General features: G+C 40.1%; 1 protein-coding gene and 1 long non-coding RNA gene across 3 annotated transcripts in view; both read right to left on the bottom strand.

Annotated features, from left to right (window-relative positions):
- LOC133616050 (uncharacterized) overlaps positions 1 to 14,461 on the bottom strand; it is a 77,032-nt gene extending 62,571 nt beyond the window's left edge. For both annotated transcript variants that reach the window (XR_012050848.1, XR_012050849.1), the window contains exons 1-2: positions 13,283 to 14,461; positions 4,128 to 4,193 (exon numbers count right to left, since the gene is read on the bottom strand). This is a non-coding gene — a long non-coding RNA (uncharacterized lncRNA). The remainder of the gene's footprint in view (positions 1 to 4,127; positions 4,194 to 13,282) is intronic.
- A 1,161-nt stretch (positions 14,462 to 15,622) lies between these two features.
- gch1 (GTP cyclohydrolase 1) overlaps positions 15,623 to 21,633 on the bottom strand; it is a 79,370-nt gene continuing 73,359 nt past the window's right edge. Inside the window, exons 4-6 of the mRNA XM_061975058.2 lie at positions 19,751 to 19,782; positions 19,590 to 19,674; positions 15,623 to 17,985 (exon numbers count right to left, since the gene is read on the bottom strand). Coding sequence (XP_061831042.1) covers positions 17,859 to 17,985; positions 19,590 to 19,674; positions 19,751 to 19,782 — 244 coding nt within the window. The 3' untranslated portion in view covers positions 15,623 to 17,858. The remainder of the gene's footprint in view (positions 17,986 to 19,589; positions 19,675 to 19,750; positions 19,783 to 21,633) is intronic.

Here is a 21,633-nt window from a genome sequence, read left to right as displayed (position 1 = left end):
CAACCAGGGTGAGCCCCACCCCTTTCGTGAGCGCACTGCGCGCGGAGTGTTACGCGCCCCCGGCAACAGGGGTGGCGGGCAGGTAAGCTGCGCGGGCGGAGCGCGCGGAGTGACCCCTGTTACGAGCCCCCGGCCACGGGGGTGGCGGGCAGGTAAGCTGCTTACCTGCTGCGCGTGACGCCGGCCGCGGCGAAGGCGGACGAGGCGGGGTGTCGGTGCGGTGGGCGCGGTGGTGACCCTGGACGTGCGTCGGGCCCTTCTCGCGGATCGCCTCAGCTACGGCTCCCGGTGGGGCCCTCTCGGGGGAAGGGGCCTCGGTCCCGGACCCCGGCGAGGCGTCGGGGGCCTTCTCCGCTCCGTAAAAGTGTCCATCTCTTTCTTTTTTTTTTCTTCTGTTGTGGCATATGCAGCAGGTGCCTGCTCGTTTTTCGTATGTGGGTAACAACATTTAACTATGTATATATATTTACCAATTGGTTTAACTGCCACCCGCCTGAATCTATTTAAAATCTAATTTTTTTTTATTTCAATCGCCCGACCCGACCCGCTGATAAAATCTAATTTTTTAAAATTTCATCCGCCCGATACGCGGATAATCCGCGGACTCCGCGGTTGTGCCCGCAAACCGCGCATCTCTAATATACACAGTATATATATATATATATATATATATGTACAGTATATATATATATATATGTACAGTATATATATATATATATATATACATATAAATGAATATATATGTATATATTAGGGCTGCAACTAACGATTGACTTGATAATCGATTAATCTGTAGATTATTACTTCGATTAATCGGATAAAATAGACAAACTACATTTCTATCCTTTCCAGTATTTTATTGGAAAAAAACAGCATACTGGCACTATACTTATTTTGATTGTTTCTCAGCTGTTTGTACATGTTGCAGTTTATAAATAAAGGTTTATTAAAAAAAATTGCCTCTGCACATGCTTATAGCATAGATCCAACGAATCGATGACTAAATTAATCGCCAAATATTTTTATAATCGATTTAATCGATTAGTTGTTGCAGCCTTAATATATATATATATATATATATATATATATATATACTGTATATACAGTATATACACACACATATATATATATATATATATTCATTTATATATATATATATATATATATATATATATATATATATATATATAGATATTATAATTTATATATATTTATTTTTATGTATATATGATATATATATATATATATATATATATATATATAAATATAAATGCCTAACATAAGCCAAGAATATCTAAAATATGCTTTTAAAAAAGACGATGTTGTAAAGCTGCAAACTTTGGAGCGTGATGTGGCGAGGGACGAGTACTTGTTAATACAATTATTTTTTTATTAAACTGGACACCGGCGGTGAGGGATGCCGTCAAGCTGAAGAAGGAGTCCTATCGGGCTCTTTTGGCTCATAGGACTCCGGAGGCAGCAGACAGGTACCGACAGGCCAAGCGATGTGCGGCTTCAGCGGTCGCGGAGGCAAAAACTCGGACATGGGAGGAGTTCGGGGAAGCCATGGAAAACGACTTCCGGACGGCTTCGAAGCGATTCTGGACCACCATCCTCCGCCTCAGGAAGGGGAAGCAGTGCAATGTCAACACCGTGTATGGTGAGGATGGTGTTCTGCTGACCTCGACTGCGGATGTTGTGGATCGGTGGAGGGAATACTTCGAAGACCTCCTCAATCCTACCAGCACGTCTTCCTATGAGGAAGCAGGGCCTGGGGAATCTGTGGTGGGCTCTCCTATTTCTGGGGCTGAGGTTGCCGAGGTAGTTAAAAAGCTCCTCGGTGGCAAGGCCCCGGGGGTGGATGAGATCCGCCCGGAGTTCCTTAAGGCTCTGGATGTTGTGGGGCTGTCTTGGTTGACAAGACTCTGCAGCATCACGTGGACATCGGGGGCGATACCTCTGGATTGGCAGACCGGGGTGGTGGTTCCTCTCTTTAAGAAGGGGAACCGGAGGGTGTGTTCCAACTATCGTGGGATCACACTCCTCAGCCTTCCCGGTAAGGTCTATTCAGGTGTACTGGAGAGGAGGCTACGCCGGATAGTCGAACCTCGGATTCAGGAGGAACAGTGTGGTTTTCGTCCTGGTCGTGGAACTGTGGACCAGCTCTATACTCTCGGTAGGGTCCTTGAGGGTGCATGGGAGTTTGCTCAACCAGTCTACATGTGCTTTGTGGACTTGGAGAAGGCATTCGACCGTGTACCCCGGGAAGTCCTGTGGGGAGTGCTCAGAGAGTATGGGGTAACGGACTGTCTTATTGTGGCGGTTCGCTCCCTGTATAATCAGTGTCAGAGCTTGGTCTGCATTGCCGGCAGTAAGTCGGACCCGTTTCCAGTGAGGGTTGGACTCCGCCAGGGCTGCCCTTTGTCACCGATTCTGTTCATAACTTTTATGGACAGAATTTCTAGGCGCAGTCAGGGCGTTGAGGGTATCTGGTTTGGTGGCTGCAGGATTAGGTCTCTGCTTTTTGCAGATGATGTGGTCCTGATGGCTTCATCTGGCCAAGATCTTCAGCTCTCACTGGATTGGTTCGCAGCCGAGTGTGAAGCGACTGGGATGGGAATCAGCACCTCCAAATCCGAGTCCATGGTTCTCGCCCGGAAAAGGGTGGAGTGCCATCTCCGGGTTGGGGAGGAGATCTTGCCCCAAGTGGAGGAGTTCAAGTACCTCGGAGTCTTGTTCACGAGTGAGGGAAGAGTGGATCGTGAGATCGACAGGCGGATCGGTGCGGCGTCTTCAGTAATGCGGACGCTGTATCGATCCGTTGTGGTGAAGAAGGAGCTGAGCCAGAAGGCAAAGCTCTCGATTTACCGGTCGATCTACGTTCCCATCCTCACCTATGGTCATGAGGTTTGGGTCATGACCGAAAGGACAAGATCAAGGGTACAAGCGGCCGAAATGAGTTTCCTCCGCCGGGTGGCGGGGCTCTCCCTTAGAGATAGGGTGAGAAGCTCTGTCATTCGGGGGGAGCTCAAAGTAAAGCCGCTGCTCCTCCACATCGAGAGGAGCCAGATGAGGTGGTTCGGGCATCTGGTCAGGATGCCACCCGAACGCCTCCCTCGGGAGGTGTTTCGGGCACGTCCGACCGGTAGGAGGCCACGGGTAAGACCCAGGACACGTTGGGAAGACTATGTCTCCCGGCTGGCCTGGGAACGCCTCGGGATCCCCCGGGAGGAGCTGGACGAAGTGGCTGGGGAGAGGGAAGTCTGGGCTTCCCTGCTTAGGCTGCTGCCCCCGCGACCCGACCTCGTATAAGCGGAAGAAGATGGATGGATGGATGGATGGATAAACTGAAAAACAATAGGGTTCTTAACTTTATTTGAATATTAAGTCCATGCAACTATCCACCAGAAAAAGCCCTTTATTACTTTGTTGTAAAAGTCCTTATTTTATTTTGGTCTTTGTAGAAAAAAGGGCAGCGACAAGTCAGGTACACCTTTGTGTGATATTTATTTGCAGTTTATAGTCTGATTTTCAAGAACAATGTCATACTTGCATTTAAAACATAAAACGGGCCGTAAGAAGTTTTTGTGTAAAATGTTTCTGTAAACATTCTGTTGGTAACATGATGACAAACCAAAACGGGCACGGACAATTCAAGCCAGTTTATGAAGGATAAGATCAGCATCATTTTAGGTATCTGCCCTGCTTTTGATTTGAAAATGATCAAAACAATCAGAATTATACAGAAAATACCTGAATAACATTGTTCAATGAACAAATATTATTGGTTCTGTTATTATTTGCTCTGCCTGCCTGACCCCACAACACTGATGTACATGCTTGTTATAATGTGGGCAGAAATGCTTTGTGGGCTTTAATTAAAAGGTCAATGTAATTTAAATGTTTGTGAATTACTACTACTCAACAACCTCTAAAAGAACGTATGGTTGTGTCTTAAATCGAATACTTTCGAAATAAATGCTATTCTTAGCATTTTGAGGACAAACAAGCGGTAGAAAATGGATGGATGGAAAAGCATTCATACCAAGAATTACAGCAACATGTAGTCAACTGTCAGTATACCGAGACATTGCTCAAATGTCGAGAGTGCAGTGATGGACACTTACCGCCTTCCATCATCGCCATCTTGACTACGCGACAGATAGGAGACTAACTCCAGTGGTTGAAATGCACTAATAAGAAGGAGAGAAGAAGAGAAAGTGTATAAATATTGATGTTTTGTGATGGTCATTCCCTGTAAGTGTGCAACAACAGTCAGGAACAAAAGTACAAATGCGTCACAGTTTACATATTGACAGAAGTCATTTAAAGTCATTGCGCACTCACTGGAAATGATGAGCTCAATATTTACCTGTTTCGTTGTCATCTTCTCTCAGGCTGTGTCATAAATCAAATACTCATGACACTACAATACATATATTGTGCGTAATGTGCACTTAGTTCCTGAGTACGCTCATTTTTATAGTGGTGTGCTGTTGCAAATCCTTTACTTTGGTTATGCACTGACCTAAAATAACAATCACAATATTTATCCGCTTCTTCTTCTGTCCTTGACTTTGCGCCAATTTCAAAGCCGCAATTATTTTAAGTTAGCCCCTTCCTTTTCGCCAAGATTGCCTGTTACTGGTGGTAAGTCTAAAGTGCCAATCATAGCACACTCACCATTTTGTAGTACACATTTGTGTACTATCAGTGCATTTTGCCATGCTTCTCAGTGTGAACGCTAAAGACCAAGTAAATAAAAGTATGTGAGTGTGTCAACAGTTGGTTGGGGGGCGCATAATAAATTAAAATAACAAAACAAAAATGTTTTACACTTTATGTAAAACAATTTTTATACTTTTTTAATCAACCTTTAATTTAATTTCATGCATGTTTTGTACTAAAACAAAGTCATGGGTAAGAAATTGTTTATAATAATGTTTTAGAACAAAATAACTCATTTAAAACATAGATTTATATCAGGGTTGTCCCGCGACAAAATCTAAAGATTGATGACTAAAGACAAAATCAAACCATTCCGGATTAGAACATAACACACAAAAAAATTAAATGTGCAATTCTCCGGAGAATGTGCATGTGAAAACTGAAATGCGCAAGCTGAATTTAAATGCAAATGGTAGCATGCTATCAGTTATAGAATGTGTCAAGTAAAGACAATGCATCGCAGCTACAACTGGGTTCTATTAACACAGATACGACTGTATCTACGAAGGATACCGCCCTCCAAAATAGTTTCTCTCTCTTTGATGAAATAACATTAGAGGAATTGTTAAGATGTGTCAATGGGACAAAACAAACAACATGTTTACTTGACCCATTTCCTGGGAAACTTATTAAGGAGCTTTTTGTATTATTAGGTCCATCAGTGCTAAATATTATAAACTTATCACTTTCCTCTGGCACTGTTCCACTAGCATTCAAAAAAGCGGTTATTCATCCTTTGCTCAAAAGACCTAACCTCGATCCTGACCTCATGGTAAACTACCGGCCGGTGTCCCACCTTCCGTTTATCTCGAAAATCCTCGAAAAAATTGTCGCTCAGCAGCTAAATGAACACTTGGTGTCTAACAATCTCTGTGAACCTTTTCAATCCGGTTTCAGGGCAAATCACTACGGAGACAGCCCTCGCAAAAATGACTAATGATCTACTGCTAACGATGGATTCTGATGCGTCATCTATGTTGCTGCTTCTTGATCTTAGCGCTGCTTTCGATACCGTCGATCATAATATTTTATTAGAGCGTATCAAAACACGTATTGGTATGTCAGACTTAGCCTTGTCGTGGTTTAACTCTTATCTTACTGACAGGATGCAGTGCGTCTCCCATAACAATGTGACCTCGGACTATGTTAAGGTAACGTGCGGAGTCCCCCAAGGTTCGGTTCTTGGCCCTGCACTCTTTAGTATTTACATGCTGCCGCTAGGCGACATCATACGCAAATACGGTGTTAGCTTTCATTGTTATGCTGATGACACCCAACTCTACATGCCCCTAAAGCTGACCAACACGCCGGATTGTAGTCAGCTGGAGGCGTGTCTTAATGAAATTAAACAATGGATGTCCGCTAACTTCTTGCAACTCAACACTAAGAAAACGGAAATGCTGATTATCGGTCCTGCTAAACACCGACATTTATTTGATAATACCACCTTAACATTTGACAACCAAACAATTACACAAAGCGACTCAGTAAAGAATCTGGGTATTATCTTCGACCCAACTCTCTCCTTTGAGTCACACATTAAGAGTGTTACTAAAACGGCCTTCTTTCATCTCCGTAATATCGCTAAAATTCGTTCCATTTTGTCCACTAGCGACGCTGAGATCATTATTCATGCGTTCGTTACGTCTCGTCTCGATTACTGTAACGTATTATTTTCGGGTCTCCCTATGTCTAGCATTAAAAGATTACAGTTGGTACAAAATGCGGCTGCTAGACTTTTGACAAGAACAAGAAAGTTTGATCATATTACGCCTATACTGGCTCACCTGCACTGGCTTCCTGTGCACTTAAGATGCGACTTTAAGGTTTTACTACTTACGTATAAAATACTACACGGTCTAGCTCCAGCCTATCTTACCGATTGTATTGTACCATATGTCCCGGCAAGAAATCTGCGTTCAAAGAACTCCGGCTTATTAGTGATTCCCAGAGCCCAAAAAAAGTCTGCGGGCTGTAGAGCGTTTTCTATTCGGGCTCCAGCACTATGGAATGCCCTCCCGGTAACAGTTAGAGATGCTACCTCAGTAGAAACATTTAAGTCCCATCTCAAAACTCATTTGTATACTCTAGCCTTTGAATAGCCCCCCTTTTTTAGACCAGTTGATCTGCCGTTTCTTTTCTTTTCTCATCTGCTCCCCCCTATCCCTTGTGGAGGGGAAAACACACAGATCCGGTGGCCATGGATGGGGTGCTGGCTGTCCGGGGTCGGGACCCGGGGTGGACCGCTCGCCTGTATATCGGTTGGGAACATCTCTGCGCTGCTGACCCGTCTCCGCTCGGGATGGTTTCCTGCTGACCCCACTGTGGACTGGACTCTTACTGTTATGCTGGATCCACTATGGACTGGACTCTCACAATATTATGTTAGACCCACTCGACATCCATTGCATTCGGTCTCCCTAGAGGGGGGGGGTTACCCACATATGCGGTCCTCTCCAAGGTTTCTCATAGTCATTCACATCGACGTCCCACTGGGGTGAGTTTTTCCTTGCCCTTATGTGGGCTATACCGAGGATGTCGTTGTGGCTTGTGCAGCCCTTTGAGACACTTGTGATTTAGGGCTATATAAATAAACATTGATTGATTGATTGATTGAAGTACAAAGTCATATATCTATGAAGTGTATGCATGTACAATTAGCTAAAAAAGTTAGCGTACTAACAGTTAGCGTATGTCAACTACCAAGTTATATGACTCAAAGGTGTTTGGCTGCAAAATTGGCAAAAAAAAATTACAATTCTAATGTTAGCATGCTAGCAGTTATCATGTGTGAAGTTCCAAGTTAAATGAGTCTAAGGTGTTCGGCTGCAAAATTGGCTAAAAAAGTTAGCATGCTATTGTTAGAAATGCTGCCTGAGCCATAGCCAATCAGTAGCCACAATACTGAACAGCGCATTCTCTATTCTAGTGGCCAATATCATTGTATTATTGATAGTTTTTAGTTCATTTAGCTGAATTTAAATGCAAATGGTAGCATGCTAACAGTTATAGAATGTGTCAAATACAAAGTCATATATCTATGAAGTGTATGCATGTACAATTAGCTAAAAAAGTTAGCATACTAACAGTTAGCGTATGTCAAGTACCTAGTTATATGACTGTAAAGTGTTTGGCTGCAAAGTTGGCAAAAAATATTTTACAATGCTAATGTTAGTATGCTAACAGTGTCAAGTACCAAGTTAAATGAGTCTGAGGTGTTAAGCTGCAAAATTGGCTAAAAAAGTTAGCATTCTATTGTTAGAAATGCTGCCTGACGGTTAGCCAATCAGTAGCCACGATACTGAACAATGCATTCAGATTGTTTTTGGTCTATTCTAGTGGTCAATACTATTGTATTATTGATCGTTTGTAGTTACTTTAGCTATTTTTATGCTTCGAAAATGCTTAATTTAGAGCAAAATTGTGCAGAATGTGCTTTGGTACTGATTATACAAAGATAAGATACGGATATTATGTTCAGATAGTTTGGCTTATATTTATTGACTTATATTGTATTGGTTTTAGTGTCTTCAATGGACGTAATATATCAAAGTGGCCCCCGAATCCTCCAATTTTTATTTATGTGGCCCTCACTGGAAAAGGTTTGGACATTCTAATTAGAGATGTCCGATAATATCGGCCTGCCGATATTATTGGCCGGTAAATGCTTTAAAATGTAATATCGTAAATTATCGGTATCGGTTTTTTAATTATCGGTATTGTTTATTTTATTTTTTTATTAAATCAACATAAAAAATTAGTGCACCAACCCAAAAAACCTCCCTCCCCCATTTACACTCATTCACACAAAAGGGTTGTTTCTTTCTGTTATTAATATTCTGGTTCCTACATTATATATCAATATATATCAATACAGTCTGCAAGGGATACAGTCCGTAAGCACACATGATTGTGCGTGCTGCTGCTCCACTAATAGTACTAACCTTTAACAGTTAATTTTACTCATTTTCATTCAATACTAATTTCTATGTAACCGTTTTTATATTGTTTTACTTTCTTTTTTATTCAAGAAAATGTTTTTAATTTATGTATCTTATTTTTTGTTTTAAAGGACCTTATCTTCACCATACCTGGTTGTCCAAATTAGGCATAATAATGTGTTAATTCCACGACTGTATATATCAGTATCAGTTGATATCGGTATCGGTAATTAAGGGTTTGGTCAATATCGGAATATCGGATATCCCTAATTCTAATGTATATATTTTCCTGACACCGGCTGGGATTCAAACCCTGTACTTCTGCTAACAAGCCTAGCACTATCACAGTGTGTAAAGGAGAAATTTGCCATTATATTCCTATCAATGACTGAGCAGGAAGGGGCTACGAATAAGCCCTGTAATTATTTGACATTTTACATGTGCTTCTTCATGCAAAAATGGCAGAGGTGTGGACTCGAGTCACATGACTTGGACTCGAGTTAGACTCGAGTCATGAATTTGATGACTTTAGACTCGACTTGACAACATGTAAAAAGACTTGCAACTCGACTTAGACTTTAACATCAATGACTTGTGACTTCACTTGGACTTGAGCCTTTTGAATTGACATGACTTGACATGACTTGCTACTTTCCCCAAAACCCAAAGATGAAAAAGTTATTCGGGAGCGCTCCGTATTTTTCATTGTGTACTTGTCTATCAGCGTTGCGTGTGTCAGCTGGTGTGCTCTCAGTACAACAGCCAATCAAATTAGATCTACTTTGTTTTCATCACACAGCATTCATCCAATCAAATTGCAGGACAACCAACGAAGAAGACATGTCCAAACCACACGCCAGTGAACAAAAAATGATACCTAAAATAATTTTGTTTGGGTATAAAAATTACGAGGTGGTCAACACAAAACGGTTTGCAGTATGCAACACATGCGGTTCGAAAATGACTGATGGAGAGGCAACAACTTCCAACTTCGTCCGGCATTTGAAGTTGCACAAAGAACGGTAAGTTTTGAATGTAACATAACGTTTATTGGCTAAGTAACGTGACTTTTATTTGCTGTGTAGTTAAATCAGTGAGGCTGTAAACTCACTGCTAACGTTATAACGTTATTGCAAACACGGGAATCTGTTGCAGTTCACTACCTTATTCATACTTTTTGTTCAGTGATTTTTTTTAAGCAGGGTTACGTTAGTCAATATATCACACGTAACGTTAGACGGCGGTCAGCAGCACTGCGTATTTTAGCCACCTAAAAAAAGACAAAAATAGTAAAATAAAGGTAAAATAAATACTACGCCAAATGCACAAATGACTGACAGACTCTTGGCTAATTTGGTCTTTTGCAAATGCAATGCAGCATAGGGCCCTGCCATATAAAAAGTACAACTTTTTTGTTATGTTCACGTATATGTCATGTTTTTTCAATGTTAACACTTTTGTACAAATAAGTACATTTGCACTTTATTTTTCAATGTGTTTGTTCTGTAAAGGAATGAGTTAATGTTTAAAATGACTGGTTAATAGTGCTATTATAAAGTGCAATGTCAGCACAATTTTCTTTCCTGCAATTTAAAATGCACTTGTTTTAATAAATAAATACAGCGTTTGAAAAGCATACACAATCTGTGTTAATATATTAGTCTGTGGTTAAAAGGACTTGAAAGGACTCGAAACTCAAAATGCAGGACTTAGGACTTGACTTGAGACTTTCCAGTCTTGACTTTGGACTTGACTCGGGGCTTGCCTGTCTTGACTCGGGACTTGACTCGGACTTGAGGGCAAAGACTTGAGACTTACTTGTGACTTGCAAAACAATGACTTGGTCCCACCTCAGAAAAATGGCCCCCCCAACGGCTCGCGAGGCCCTACACACAGAGTCGAGTCTAAAACAATTTTCACATAGATTTATTATCTTTGATTTCAAATTCCAAATAAACACATGGTACATAAAGTGTCAATGATGGCAAAGGAGCCATAGAACTGGCCTTCCCTCTCAACAAGGCCATGAAAAAAATGAGCCACGCTCACAAAAATCCATGTTGGACTTTAGATGGTACGGATGTATTCCTTCCAAAAGCTTACTGCACAAGTGCACTTTTACTAACAGACACACGAAAAAAGTACACACACTTTCTGCGCAAAGTTCAATGACCCACGGGTCGATGATGATGTTTATCACTTAGGTTGGGACATACAAACAAATCCTCCCATAACACCCAGATGTGAATGTGCAATTTAAAAATAAAGAGTACTTTTTACATGATTTCTTATGTGTATTTTCAAAAGATTTTAAACACAATGTAGTTGATCATCTATGCTTCGGTTTTCCGTACTGACGCCGGAGCCTATCCCAGCTGACTTCAGGCAAAGAGGCAGGGTAGTCCCTGGCCTGGACTGGCCAACCACAGGACACGCATGGACAAACAAGCATCGGACATACAGGTAAAAGCCAGTAAATTAGAATATTTTGAAAAACTTGATTTATTTCAGTAATTGCATTCAAAAGGTGTAACTTGTACATTATATTTATTCATTGCACACAGACTGATGCATTCAAATGTTTATTTCATTTCATTTTGATGATTTGAAGTGGCAACAAATGAAAATCCAAAATTCCGTGTGTCACAAAATTAGAATATTACTTAAGGCTAATACAAAAAAGGGATTTTTAGAAATGTTGGCCAACTGAAAAGTATGAAAATGAAAAATATGAGCATGTACAATACTCAATACTTGGTTGGAGCTCCTTTTGCCTCAATTACTGCGTTAATGCGGCGTGGCATGGAGTCGATGAGTTTCTGGCACTGCTCAGGTGTTATGAGAGCCCAGGTTGCTCTGATAGTGGCCTTCAACTCTTCTGCGTTTTTGGGTCTGGCATTCTGCATCTTCCTTTTCACAATACCCCACAGATTTTCTATGGGGCTAAGGTCAGGGGAGTTGGCGGGCCAATTTAGAACAGAAATACCATGGTCCGTAAACCAGGCACGGGTAGATTTTGCGCTGTGTGCAGGCGCCAAGTCCTGTTGGAACTTGAAATCTCCATCTCCATAGAGCAGGTCAGCAGCAGGAAGCATGAAGTGCTCTAAAACTTGCTGGTAGACGGCTGCGTTGACCCTGGATCTCAGGAAACAGAGTGGACCGACACCAGCAGATGACATGGCACCCCAAACCATCACTGATGGTGGAAACTTTACACTAGACTTCAGGCAACGTGGATCCTGTGCCTCTCCTGTCTTCCTCCAGACTCTGGGACCTCGATTTCCAAAGGAAATGCAAAATTTGCATGGTTGGGTGATGGTTTGGGGTGCCATGTCATCTGCTGGTGTCGGTCCACTCTGTTTCCTGAGATCCAGGGTCAACGCAGCCGTCTACCAGCAAGTTTTAGAGCACTTCATGCTTCCTGCTGCTGACCTGCTCTATGGAGATGGAGATTTCAAGTTCCAACAGGACTTGGCGCCTGCACACAGCGCAAAATCTACCCGTGCCTGGTTTACGGACCATGGTATTTCTGTTCTAAATTGGCCCGCCAACTCCCCTGACCTTAGCCCCATAGAAAATCTGTGGGGTATTGTGAAAAGGAAGATGCAGAATGCCAGACCCAAAAACGCAGAAGAGTTGAAGGCCACTATCAGAGCAACCTGGGCTCTCATAACACCTGAGCAGTGCCAGAAACTCATCGACTCCATGCCACGCCGCATTAACGCAGTAATTGAGGCAAAAGGAGCTCCAACCAAGTATTGAGTATTGTACATGCTCATATTTTTCATTTTCATACTTTTCAGTTGGCCAACATTTCTAAAAATCTCTTTTTTGTATTAGCCTTAAGTAATATTCTAATTTTGTGACACACGGAATTTTGGATTTTCATTTGTTGCCACTTCAAATCATCAAAATTAAATGAAATAAACATTTGAATGCATCAGTCTGTGTGCAATGAATAAATATAATGTACAAGTTACACCTTTTGAATGCAATTACTGAAATAAATCAAGTTTTTCAAAATATTCTAATTTACTGGCTTTTACCTGTAGTAACATGTCACTGCGAGGCAGCAGGTTGTGTGCTATGGCAGGTCAATTTGAAAATGTCCTTAGTCGGCAGTTCCGCTACATCACCCGCAGGGGGAGTCACAGCACGTCAATGTGAACGTTCCAGAAAGAACACATTCAAATGATGAACGGACCACATTCAACACATTTCTTTTTTTTTGTCCGACTACCACTAATTCATTTCAAATACGCGTGATGTAACTTACAAGTTATATTGTTCATGGTAAATGTATTCCTTAGACCGTTTAAATGCTACAAAAGTACAGTACTTAGAATTGACAGATGAAACATATATTGACTCCAACTAATTCAAACTGAGAACTTTATTCTTTTTCACATTTTTTCTATAGTGACAATTAAGTCACTTCACGCTTTCCATTGCGATTTTAAGGTTAAAAGCCTGATATTTACATGACTTGTTTGTTTCACAATAACACATTGAAGAAATATAGTAAGGACAGTTTAATTAAAGAACTGTACAACATAGTAAAGTACTAAAATCCGTTAAATGGGTTTATAAAATAAAGAAATTGGCTAGCTTACCCAAGTGTATCTCCCCGCCATTTTTGGGAAACCAGTCTGTGATAGTCACATGACCAAGGTTGCCAGATGGGATATGACAACTAATCGTACCACAGAAGCTTAAAATGGCCTTGTTTGAAAAATGTTCGTATACACAACATGCCCCATTGACGTTGCTCTTGATCATTTGCTGTATAATACAGCCAGCATTTAATACAGTTTAACTCCCCCAAAAACATAATATAGCATAATAGCATTGTTTTACGATGTGGCTGTATGTGAGCAGCGTTGCCAGACGTATTTCTACAATGAATGCCTCATAGTAGGGGTTCTCAAACTGTGGTAAGCCAAAGAACCAATTGATTAAAGTACAGTGTTTTATTTTTCTATATTCAAACACACTGTTACTTTTCAAACTGTGTGTAATGTTAGAGTGGCCGAAAATATTAAATATACTTGTTAAATAAAACCTCTGTGTTGTTTTTAATGAATACTTAGGCCTACTATGCTACCGTATTTAAATGTTTCTTGGTCATTATGGTGGTAGAGCCAAGTTTTTTCTAAGGTGGTACTTGGTGAAAAAAGTTTGAGAACCCCTGCTCTAAATCATCAATAATTTCCCAAATCCTATACTATATGCTAATTTGAGCCCTTCAATACACGGATATTGGCAAACAGAATACATCTTGCACTGCATCTGATGTGTGCATTGTCTCACATCCCTCTGTACAGCCAAGGTGGCGGCACTGTTCTGCCAGTGGCAACTTTTTTTCAACAGTGCTGTTAGGAAACTACATTTTGAACATTTATACAGTGATGGGCAAGCTACTTGGAAAATTTAGTAAGCTAAGCTACAAGTTACTCTCGATTAAATGTAGCTTGACTACAGGGGAAGCTATCCCCGTAGCAAGCTACACGACAAAAGTAGCTTGCTACATTAAAGCTACATTTAACATTTCTATTTATGGGCCCACATGTATAATATCAATGTAAATGGAACTGAGGGTCCATTGCTATTAACTATCTGTCATTTAGCTGGGGTCTCCACACCCCACTGTATGCATTTATTTAATTAGATATATATATATATATATATATATATATATATGTCTTAATAAGGTTATCCAAAAAATAGTGCTCGATACCGTAGTAGAGCGCAATATATGTATGTGTGGGGAAAAAATCACAAGACTATTTCATCTCTACAGGCCTGTTTCATGAGGGGGGGTACCCTCAATCGTCAGGAGATTTTAATGGCAGCATTCGCATACCATGGTTTATATAGGGCACAGAGTGGGTGGGTACAGGCTGGCCTAGGGGCGTGGTGATTGGCTCATGTGTTACCTAGGAGGTGTTTCCGTCTATGGCGGCATGTTGTTACAATTTCGCTGCGCTTGTTGAGGGATGACAGGTCTGGACGGTAAATAATAAACAGCTTCTCTTTCAAGCATAGGTTGCATCTTTTATTACCACTATTGTAAGGTGTGCTGGATGCAAGAATTTGCCATGTTATTGAATATTCAACATTATTGTCTTTGAGGTCCCAAATGTGTTTGCTGAGTTCTGTGGTATTTCGCAGGTTTTTGTTCCTGAAAGAAGCCTTGTGATTGTTCCATCTGGTTTTGAATTCACCCTCGGTTAATCCTACATATGTGTCGGATGTGTTAATGTCCTTGCGTATTACCTTAGATTGGTAGACAACTGATGTTTGTAAGCACCCCCCGTTGAGGGGGCAATCAGGTTTCTTTCGACAGTTACATGCTTTGTTGGTTTTGGAGTCGCTCTGACTGGGGGTCGACGGCTCATTTGCAATTGTTTTGTTGTGGTTTGAGATGATTTGTCGTATATTGTTCATGCAGCTGTAGCTCAATTTAATGTTGTTCTTGTTGAATACTTTTCTTAGGTTGTTGTCTTTGGGAAAGTGTTTGTCAATCAGATTGAGGAATTTGTGTCCAATGTTCGTTGAGACGTTTTTGCTGTATGGGGGGTTGTACCAGATGATGTCGTTTCGTTTTCTGTTCTTTTTTGGCTGGTTTCCTGGCGTGGGTTCATAGGTGAGGGTGAAATTGTATCCGCTTTCATCAAGGGCTTTTTGGTACAGGGGGGTTGCTTGGTCAAATTCAGCTTTGCTAGATGACAGCATCGATAGCCTTTTATTGATTCCGGTAGGTATTCTTTTCGTGGTGGTACCCACCCACTCTGTGCCCTATATAAACCATGGTATGCGAATGCTCCCATTAAAATCTCCTGACGATTGAGGGTACCCCCCCCTCATGAAACAGGCCTGTAGAGATGAAATAGTCTTGTGATTTTTTTCCCACACATACATACATATATATATATATATATATATATATATATATATATATATATATATATATATATACACTGCTTGTGGAAATGTTTTACTATAGTAAATGGTCCTGAGGAACGTCAAGTATGATAAGTACAATAACTCAATATAATTTGTCATTTTCCATCTGACAAAACTGCTGTCTTATGACAACTATTCTATATTATTTTATACTCAGTGGCCTAGTAGTTAGAGTGTCCGCCCTGAGATCGGTAGGTTGTGAGTTCAAATCCCGGCCGAGTCATACCAAAGACTATAAAAATGGGACCCATTACCTCCCTGCTTGGCACTCAGCATCAAGGGTTGGAATTGGGGGTTAAATCACCAAAAATGATTCCCGGGCGCGGCCACCGCTGCTGCCCACTGCTCCCCTCACCTCCCAGGGGGTGATCAAGGGTGATGGGTCAAATGCAGAGAATAATCTCGCCACACCTAGTGTGTGTGTGACAATCATTGGTACTTTAACTTTAACTTTAACTTTATTTCAATCAGCTGTACAAAAAAACATTTTTGTGATTTCCAGTATTGACAAGTACTTACTTTTAAAATCCAGATTTATAGTATTTTTTAAAGGTCTTTTTCAAGGTATTTTCTGAAATAATGCACATGCTTAGAGTCTAATTTAAAATATGAATGTTAACTATGTTAACTGTCTTATAAACGATTATGTAAAATTGCAGTGTGTTGATTTAAACAGCAGGCAGAATGTCAATCAAGTCTATCTCTCTGTAGAATGAGAGAAATATGTACTACTGTAACTTCACTTGATTAAAACTACTATAATCCAAGTCAAGAGCACTCGATCCTCTTGAGTTGAAAACACACACCAACACTCACCATGACGGCAATAAAGGCAATAAATGCTTACTTAAGAAAGAATTCAAACCCCACAAGTTACTACATTTATGGAGTCCCACAATTTGACCTTACAAACCTCATCAGTAATATATGTACAGTAGATCCCCGCAGTTAAAATGTATTTTCTCTGATTTGAATTGTAAACAATTGAGGGTTTTAATAGAAAGTGGTTGATGGCACTATACGCAGAGGAAAATAGATTAAAAAAAAAAGAGTGTGCTGTCTCACCAGTCAATTCACTACAACATTTTCCAGCGGAAAGATGCTTTAACACTGATGTAATTGAATGTTTTGTGAGTACAATACTGTATACTGTGTGCCTGTCATTTTTGTGTGTGCATAATACTGAATTAAAATGTGTTTAATACTTTCTAGAGGCATTTTAAAGTTTTGTATCCTCATTCATGCAGGTCCTTGTATTCTCAGGGCATTACTCAAAGAGGAAATCTGTAAAAAAAAAACTCTTGTGGATTTACTACCAGTCTGTGGTTGCCAGTGTTCTGTACTACATCGTAGTGTGCTGGGGGAGGGGGGAGTACATCTAAGAAGGACAGCTCCAGACTGGAGAAACTGATCAGGCGGGCCGGTTCTACGATCGGAATAAAACTGGACTCACTGGTGACGGTGGCAGAGAAGAAGACTGTGGAAAAACTAGTGAGCATCCTGGATGATGCCAGTCACCCTCTGCATACCGTTGTCAGTAGCCAGAGGAGCCTGTTCAGTGCTAGACTGCTTCATCCCAAGTGCAGGACTAATAGACTAAAAAACTCCTTTGTCCCACACGCCATTAGAATGTACAACTCCTTTCTGGGAGGGAGGGGGGGTACTAGGATGACAGGGGATGCAAAACAATAACAGTGCAATACTTTTTCATAACATGGTTACTACTGCCTAGTTTCTCTTGTTATATTCTTATTTTCTGTTATATTTTTATTCTCATTGTTGCTTTTTATTTTTATTCTATTGTAATATTTTTCTATATTGTTTTCATTTATACCCCCATTATTTACTTTTTACTTTTTAAATTCGATCTCAATTTTGTACACTGCTGCTGGAATTTAAATGTTCCTGAGGGAACTCTCCTGAAGGAATCAATAAAGTACGATCTATCTATCTATCTATCTATAAATATATATGCAAACCCCCAACCCAAGAATTGTTTCACTTTTTTGTGGTGCAAAACGACATGGGAGTGAGACCTCCGTCATTCAACGACAGTCGTGTTTGTTAGAAGTTATTTACGGGGGTTACGTTTCAAGACTCCCAGGGGATCTACTGTACTATCTAGTTTTAAAAAGGCAACATAGTTGGACACACATACACAGACGCACATCAGTTGGCCTGTGCAAACGGAGATAACCGTTAGCAACAGGCGGAGGAGGAACTTCAGCTCCTGATCAGCGTCAGAAACTCGTCGCGGGTTTTGGGATCTTCTCTGAAAACTCCCAGCATGGTGCTGGTGATGGTCTTGCTGTTCATCTTCTGGACGCCTCGCATCACCATGCACATGTGACTGCAGACAGAAAGTGAATAGAAGTACTGGATCAAAGTTGGAATGAGTGAAAATATTTTAAAATATGCTAAACATTTCAAGCTATGTTCTGATCAGGGTTTTATGCTGCTGTGAGATCGGTCGATACCAATACCGATCACATGTATTAACTGTAAATTTTCCATTCATGTATGGTAAGTACTATTGATAGTGTAACAATAACACAATATTTAAACTACAGTCGTTTTTTCTTTTCTTTCATGACATACAATTGTTTAAGCAAACACATTCAAAAGTACACAATGACTAAACAATGGCAAAAATTACTTGCTTAAACTAATTTAAATCATTTGGTTTCGACTTGTCCAGCGTTTACCCTGCCTTCCGCCCGATTGCAGCTGGGATAGGCTCCAGCCACCCCCACGACCCAGAGAGGGACAAGCGGTAGAAAATAGATTGATGGATGGATCATTTGGCTTTTGCTCTCAAAATCCTCCTGTGTTCAGGGAATTATTCCCTGACTTTGTAAGATTAACAAGCACAACAACAAAATGATTGTAAAAATAAAAACATCTGTCTTATTACTCTTGTATCGATTATATAGCTGTGTTGCAATCACGTGACCTAGAAGCACATCTGGGCACTTCTGGGTTTCAGGCGATGGTTTAGAGTACCATTAGGCTACTGTTTACCTGCATCAGTGGTTTAGAAGCAAGTATAAAAGCGATCTTGAAAAAAATATATTTAAACTGGGATGGAGTGGATTTATATACACTTAAGAAAAATATATATTTTTTTTTTAATTTAAACCATTTATCATCACCAAGAGGCTTGCTCGACCTCACTTCATTTGACCCTCACAGTATTTACAGAAGAAAATATTGGATGCACATCATGTCGTTACATCTGAGGGGTCCACAAATTAAACATTAATCCGTAAAAGACAAATTTAGACGTATTTGTGCACCGCTATAATTGACATTATGAGTGGCGTGCTGCTGTGATCGTGACGCAAATGACCAAAAAAATACATTTGTTTGCAGTTGATTTCCTGCTACAAATATTAGTCTCATCTACAATTAATGTCTGCAGTTATTTTTTATGGAAATGTGAAGTTCATATTTTGTCTCTTTACTGAGCTATAGATTTCCCTGTTGTTCAGCAATGTTTGCTAGCGATCAAGATTCAGTATATGTTGTTGAGCCTACCAGAGATTTATTCATCTAGTTTATTAATACTTTTAAGGATATTTTGTTGATGCTAAGAAATATCACCAAAGAAAGCACAGAAAGTTTCTCAAACAAATCAAATGTTCAAACAAACATTTTACAAAGTGATTGCTGCAGACACAAGATTATATACCACAAGATGATGAAAGTGATATTTTTAAGAGCCATTTTCTCTGACGCACTTTTGTTTTTTCCTGACTTTATTACCTTTATGAGTCACTTCTTTCAGGACTAAATGAAAGCTGGACAAAATGAAAAGTGGAACATCTAAAGTTGAGTTTTGCCAAACCTGAAAGTTGTAAAAAAAAATGACATGATGTCTAAACAGTACTAGTTATGGCGAAGTCCAAAAGTGTAATGATAACCATCAAAGCATTTATTGAAACTTGGACATACGTTGCTTCCATGACAACGCCGACCCCAGTTGGCTGCAGCGCTTCTGTGATGGCCACAGCAATTTGCTTGGTCAATCTCTCCTGAACTGTGAAGAAAACATGAACAAACTGCAGCTGCTTTGAGGGACAGGACAGTAGTTGTTCAGTAGTTGTTGTACACACCTTGTAGTCTGCGGCTGTAGATCTCAACAATCCTGAGAAGAGAAGAGTATCAAGTAAGTAAGTCACTTTTTGGATTAATTTAACTTGTCTGAGTAGTTTTAATGCATCCTACTTACTTTTATTTGAGTATTTTTGTAAAAAAAAAAAAAGAACCCTACTTTTACTCTGTTTCATTGAATTTCATTCTGATCACTACATTTCTAAACATCATCATTATATTTATTCATAATCTATTGATTACTGCTTTCAAAAAGACACATTCATTTGACTTGTTGGAGAGATTTCTTCCGGCAGCAATGGTCACATGACTCAATGCAATGTACGCACTCCTGAGGTTTGACTCCATTTCACCAATAAAACAGAGCCTGGCAGTCACATATACTACACACTTTAAAAAAAGACATAACGTCATAGCATACAGTGCAAGAATTCCACTTTCAACTAAAGAAAACACGTTGCGGTAAGTTGACAATGTTTTTATGTTTTAGCTGCACATATGCTAACATTAGCCCTGAACAGTTTAGTTCAGTTCAGTTTAAGTCTATTTCCAACATGCATACGATACAATGTATTGCATCACATATTTCCAGTTGTTTCATTGCAGCACGTCCAAAAAGGAGTAAGAAGAAGCTGAGCTTATTTAATCCTACCCCTTTTCATACCATAGCAATTTTATTCCATTTCCTTGTTCTCTGTAACAGAACAGTGAATAAATAAATGATATACCATTATTATTATTATTAGCCTTTATTTAACCAGGTAAAATCCCATTGAGATCAAAGATCTCTTTTCCAAGGGAGACCTGGCCAAGAGGGCAGCAGCAAGGTTACATTAAAAACAGTAAACAAATACATAAAACATCACATTTACAACATTAAAACTTGCTCACATGACACATGTGCATACAGACAAGGTAGACTGCAATCATTTCACAGAAGCTTTAAACTCATTCAACGTAACTAGGGTTTGAAGTTTAATGTTCGATTGTAGGTTATTCCAAGCCTTCGGTGCTGAAGACCTAAATGCTTTCTTGCCCAGTTCAGTTCTTACTTTGGGGACGACAAATTGCAGAACATTCATTGAACGAAGATTGTGACTTCCTTGTTTCTTTGTTAAAAGACAAGACAGATAAGATGGAGTGATACCCAGAATGGTTTTGTAGATGAAAACATACCAATGATTGAGGCGTCGAGCACATAAAGATGTCCAGTTAACCATTGAGTATAACACACAATGGTGAGTAAGTTGGTAATGAATCTCAGTGCCCCGTGGTACACACTATCCAGCTTGTGGAGACAACCAGCAGTAGCATTCATGTACAACACATCTCCATAGTCAATAACAGGTCAAAAGGTTGTTTCCACCAATTTCTGTTTCACAGTAAAAGAAAAGCAAGACTTGTTTCTATAATAAAATCCCAGTAAAAGTTTCAGTTTTTTTACAACATACTGAATGTGCTCCTCATCAATTAAAAATCCTAAATATTTAAAAGCAGATACTAACATAATTTGTTGCCCATTTCTTGTTCAAATGTTCTCACACAGTGATGATCTTACAGTTTTTGATGTGGTAAAGAGCATACACTTTGTTTTCTCTGCATTTAAAACCAGTTGAAGATAGCAAAGTTGTTCTTGTACTCTGTCAAATGCATGTTGTAGATATTTAAAAGCCTCAGCAAGAGTGGGTGCTGTGCAGTATATGACAGTATCATCAGCATAGAAATGGAAAGTTGAGTTCGGAATATTCTGTCCAAGATTATTTATGTAAATAGTGAATAATAAGGGGCCCAACACAGAACCTTGAGGGACACCCTTTTTCACTTGCAGTACGTCCGAGGAGGAACCTTCTATCTGAACAGCCTGAGTTCTACTTGTGAGGTAATT

The sequence above is a fragment of the Nerophis lumbriciformis genome, linkage group LG15 (assembly GCF_033978685.3).
Source record: "Nerophis lumbriciformis linkage group LG15, RoL_Nlum_v2.1, whole genome shotgun sequence".
Classification (NCBI taxonomy): Eukaryota; Metazoa; Chordata; class Actinopteri; order Syngnathiformes; family Syngnathidae; genus Nerophis; species Nerophis lumbriciformis.
The sequence above is the reverse complement of the archived record's forward strand: the minus strand, read 5'-3'. Positions and strand labels throughout refer to the sequence as shown.